General features: G+C 55.2%; 1 protein-coding gene across 1 annotated transcript; it reads left to right on the plus strand.

Moving 5' to 3' along the window:
• Positions 1–1,814: 1,814 nt before the first annotated feature.
• On the plus strand, positions 1,815–4,345 carry LOC119845248 (G-protein coupled receptor 183-like). Its single transcript, XM_038377234.2, has one exon. The coding sequence runs from the start codon at positions 1,821–1,823 to the stop codon at positions 2,829–2,831; it is 1,011 nt and encodes a 336-aa protein (XP_038233162.1). The 5' UTR covers positions 1,815–1,820; the 3' UTR covers positions 2,832–4,345.
• The last annotated feature ends 821 nt before the right edge of the window (positions 4,346–5,166 follow it).

The following is a 5,166-nucleotide window of genomic DNA, read 5'->3' on the forward strand; positions in this document are numbered from 1 at the left end:
TTCAAGCCTAAACTTGTTGATGGACAGTTCATATCCATTTGTTCTGGGGTCCACACTGGTGCTTAATTTACATAACTCTTCTCCCTCCCTGGTATTTGGCCCTCTGATGTATTTATAGGAAGCAATCATATCTCCCCTCAGCCTTCTATTGGTTAGGCTAAACAAGCCAAGCTCTTTGAGTTTCCTAAAGTAGGTTTTCCATTCCTCAGATCATCCTAGTAGCCTTTCTCTGCACCTGTTCCACTTTGAATTAATCATTCTTAAACATGGGAGACTAGAATTGCACACAGTATTCCAGATGAGATCTCACCAGTGCCTTGTATAATGGTACTAACACTTCCCTGTCTCTAGTGGAAATATCATGCCTGAAACACCCCAGGACCACATTACCCTTTTTCACAGCCGCATACCACTGATGGTTCATATTCATCCTGTGAACAACAAATAGACCCAGGTCTTTCTCCTCCTCCTCTGTCACTTCCAACTGATAGGTCCCCCAGCTTATAGCAAAAATTCTTGTTGTTAGTCTCTAAGTACATGACCTTGGTTTAAAGACTATTAAATATCATCCCATTTCTATTACTCCAGTTTACAAGGTCATCCAGATCTTCTTGTACGATATTCTGATCCTCCTCGGTATTGGCAATACCTCCCAACTTTGTGTCGTCTGCATATTTTATTAGCACATGCTCACTTTTTATGCCAAGGTCAGTAATAAAAATGTTTAAGATTGGTCCCAAGACTGATCCCTGAAGAACTCCACTGGTGACCGCCCTCTAGCCTGACAGTTCACCTTTCAGTATGACCTTTTGTAGTCTTCCCTTTAACCAGTTCCTTATCCACCTTTCAGTTCTCATATTAATCCCCTTTCTATCCAATTTAACTAATTAATTGCTCATGTGGAACTGCATCAGACACTTTACTGAAATCCAGGTAGATTAGATCTACTGCATTTCTTTTGTCTAAAAAATCAGTTCTCTTTTCAAGGAAAGATGTGAGTAACTTTGTAACTGCCTCTGGAATACAACAACTGAAATAATTGTAGAAAAATCTCCAATTACTTTCTATCATTTAGACGACTTTTCCCAGTCCACCAAGCTTGAAACAGATCATTTAACTTGAGGAAACATCCTACCAGTCCATTCTTATCTTAATCACCGTGTTTATAACAAAATTCTGACTCCTAGACCCTGCCTCAGGGCTCAAGCTGGGAGCAGCTCATCTGTCTCCTCTGCAGAATTCATTGCATTGCACACTCAGGATGCCTGCCTGAGGCTTGCAGTTTGGGGGGGCAAAGTCCTCCATGACCCCCCAAACTCCACCTGTGGCTGCTGTGCTCATGTTTGCTCCACATCTTCTGCTTTCAGACTTTACTGTGAGTTCAGTGCCTAGATGCTAGCTGGATGGATAGAGGAGTGTCTGTGGAGATGGATGGGGAGAGGGGCTGTATGGAGAGGGCTGAATGGAGAGGGGGAGAGGTCTGGGTGGATGTATGGCTCATTGGAGGGGTGTGGAGGGAGAGAGAGCTCGAGGGGTACTTATGGGGCTGGCTGGCTGGATAGATCAATGGGTGGATGGGGAGATAGGTGGAGGAGTGGGGATAGGATTAGATAGAACTTCTCCGGAGTTTGAGGGCGTCAGTTTGGCTCCTCCTACCCAGCAAGGTGTGCTGGGGCCAGGTTGAGAACACAGCTTTATGAGGGGCTCCTAATCAGTGTCAGTCCCCCGTCCCCCCAGCTCAGGACTCTGACCCCCTTTCAGGCACACAGCCAAGGCCTCCCCTCTAACCCTGCCCTCTCTTGTCTTCCAGTGGTGCTGAGATGAACAACTGGACGGCCAGGCTGGAGGCGACGGAGGCACCCCTGGGTGCTGCCCGCGGGGAGTGTGAGCTGAGTGACCCCGTGCAGTTTGTGCTGGTGCCCCTAGTGTACTGCATGGTGCTCTGTGTGGGGCTGCCTGGCAATCTGGTGGCCCTGCTGGCCTTTCTGCAGAGTGGCCAGGTGAGGAAGGCCATCCGCATCTACCTCATCAACCTCACACTGGCCGACATCCTCTTCAACCTCACCCTGCCCCTCTGGATCCCCTACTACTTGGCCGGGGGACACTGGACTCTCTCAGATGCCACCTGCCGTCTGGCCGGGGCTGCCTACTACATAGCCACTTACAGCGCCATCGCCTTCATGACCCTCATCAGCTTCGATCGCTACTGCACCGTGCGTGTGGCCAGGCTGGACCTGGCTCTGAACCGGCACCACGGGGCCGTGGCAGCTTGCGTGGCGGTCTGGCTGCTGTGTTTGGGCTGCGCCATCCCCACCCTGGCAGCCCAGCAGATCTGGGCAGGCTCTCGGGGCACCAAGTGCTTTGAGCAGTCTGCGGGGCACAGGAACTATGCCTATGCCATGGTGGGCTTCTTCGTGGCCTCCTTCCTGGTGGTGCTGGGCGCGTACGCCTCCATCATGAGGTCGCTCTCGGCCACGGCCTCCCACGGCAGCCACCGCCGGCTGGCCCGGGCCATGGTGCTGGGCATGCTGCTGGTGTTCGTGGTCTGCGTGGCCCCCTACCACCTCACCCTGGCCCCCTGGGTGGCCAGCCAGACGCAGACCCCCGGCTGCAGCCCACCCTCCACCCTGGACATCCTGCACACCCTGAGTGTGGCCCTGCTGAGCCTCAACAGCTGCATCGATCCGCTGATCTACTGCTTCTCCATCAAGCGCTTCCGGGCTGATCTGTGGATGACTGCGCGCAAGATCGTCCGGTGCCTCCCACTGCCCCCCTCCCCGCTGGAGAGATCCATTCCCAATGTCCGCTCCTCCTCCTTCACCTCCTCCTAGCGGGGCGGCTGGGAGAATGGCTCATGGCTTAGCTCGGCTCCCTCTCCAGGGCACTGGTCCACCCTAGCGCCAGCCTCCAGCGTCTTGGCCTCGTTGTGAGAGTCTTGGACTTGCCACCGGAGCTCTTCCAGTTGGGTGCGGGAGGTCACCTGGTAACAGCATCTCCCTGGCCTGATTGGAGGGTGACCAAGTGCCCGGTGTGAGCTGGGGATCTGCTCCCTCCCAGCGTGCCCCGTGGCAGGAGGTTGGCAGGAACGGTTTTGCTGACGAGTCTGAGCCAACCTGCCCAGATGCACCCGGCCCACCTGGATCTCACTTGCTGCCACCCCCAGGCAATCCAGCCCCCCCCCCCCGCTCCTCTGGGGCATGGGCCTTCCCGGGGCTTCGGCTGGATCAGAAGATTCAAGGGACATGGCGGTGGCACGTCTCCCTCCTCAGCAGTGCTGGCCTTGTTGCCTTCATGTTGCTGCCGGAAAGGAAGGCTTCTCCTGGGCTGCTCCTGCCTGTTTTGGAACCCCTCCTTTGCTCAGCACGGGTACGGAGCTGCCCCATCCCTGCCTTCCTGCTCCTCTGGCGCATTAAACTCCCCTTGGGCAGATGTCCCCTACCATCGCTGCTCAGGGCATGTCATTCACCCATCAGCCCCATCAGAACGTCTCCAACCCCCCCCCGGCTGGATTGTGGGGACTTGAGCACTAACAGCCATTAGCTCCTGGCCCTCCTGATGGGGATGTGCCCCGGAGGGTTCCGACGGGCTGTTAGTTGGTGGGAGGGATGCGTGGCTTGGTACCTGGTGTGACGCCCATGGCCAGACAGAGGGTCCCGCCTGCTTGGAGACAAGGCTGCTTGGAAACGGGCCAGGTGAATTTGGGCATAAACTGCGTTTGCTCTTCAAAGTTCTTTCCCTTGTCTCCTAGCTCGCAGCCAGTTCCCAGCAGGGACACGTCATCTGGCTGGGGTCTGCTCTTCCCAAGGGCCTGTTGATATGGGGTCTGTCATAGGGTGACACTGGCCCTTTAAGAGGGAAGAGGCCCGGGCACCTGTGACTGGTCACTTGACCCTCAATTAGGCTTAATTAGGGCCCTAAGGGATCAGAGCTGCCTGGGGCAAGCAAAGGAAGGAGCAGTTGAGAGCTGCTGGGAGTGTCCCGGTGCTTCAGGCCCCCTGGAGCAGGAAGGGGTTGCCCAGAGACCAGCAGGAGCCTGGCCACTGGCCTTTCTGAGCTGGAGAGCTAGTGCTGGGGGGCAGAGGAGGTTCTGAGCTGGGGGACTGTGGTCAGGTCAAAGAGCCATGAGGCGGTTGCTCTCAAGTGGCTGGCCGGGCAAGTGGGGGCCTGCACTGAGGGTGGAAAGGTGCTGGGGACCGAGTGCTGATGGGCTCCCGGGTGGGTGATCTAGAAGTGATGTTGCTGGAAAGAGGAGTGGAAAACCAGCATGCACTGGTGTGTTTTACTAGGGAACTGGGAGAAGGGTTTTTCCCATGAGGGGTCCACAGACTAGTGCATGTGCACGTGTACATGAATAAATTCTGCCCAGAGATGGCATCATTTGTATCAGACAGTGAGAGAGACTGTGCTCTTTTTTTGTGGTTGGGCTGAGGGGAAACTGAGGCACATGCACCTCAGGTTGGGTGCCTTATTACAGGGTCACTGTTAGGTCCCTTCCAATGCATCTTCCCCCAGCAAAAACCCAGACAGCTAGTGCCAGGGGCCCTGTGGGGCCCTGTTGTATGTGGTCCTCTGTGGTGAGTGGGGACAGCTATTTATAGTGCACTCTCTAGTAGCAGTTCCCCAGACTAATGGGAAGGGGGCACAGCTGCTCCAGGGGGGCAGATCCATAATCATGAGTGGCAGTGACCCGGGGGTTTGCTGTACTGATGGGGAGGTGCTTACCCGTCAGGGAGACTTTAATAGCAGCAATGGGGAAGGTTATCCAGGACAGGGCACTGGGAAATAGCAATGCCCCCTCTAAGTATAATGCCCCCTCGATGTATGGATGGCTACTAACTGGCTCTGCGTCTGCACATGTGTCTAATAATTGCTGGGTGTTTGACCCCCAGCCCCATGATTATTTTATACTAAATGAGGCTATTTGGGAACTTAATTTCACACCCCAGCCCCCATGCAGCGAGCCCCCATGAGCAGCAGGTTATCCCCAGCCCCAAGCTTCTGCCTGGCGCAGTGTGCCCTGGAACCTTCCAATGTCCTGTCCCGTCCGCACCGGGTGCATGTTAAAGATCCTTGTGGCGCATCTCGTAAGATCAGGCAGGGCTGGCCCAGAGTCCACTCCGGGGTTTCCCTCCCCTGGGGTGTGCAGTGTTGCTGTATGCCTGGCTG

The sequence above is a fragment of the Dermochelys coriacea genome, chromosome 19 (genome assembly GCF_009764565.3).
Source record: "Dermochelys coriacea isolate rDerCor1 chromosome 19, rDerCor1.pri.v4, whole genome shotgun sequence".
Taxonomy (NCBI): Eukaryota; Metazoa; Chordata; order Testudines; family Dermochelyidae; genus Dermochelys; species Dermochelys coriacea.

Bases quoted from the DNA above. Each gene is read 5' to 3' on its own strand.
- LOC119845248 (XM_038377234.2), top strand. From the start codon at position 1,821: ATGAACAACTGGACGGCCAGGCTGGAGGCGACGGAGGCACCCCTGGGT.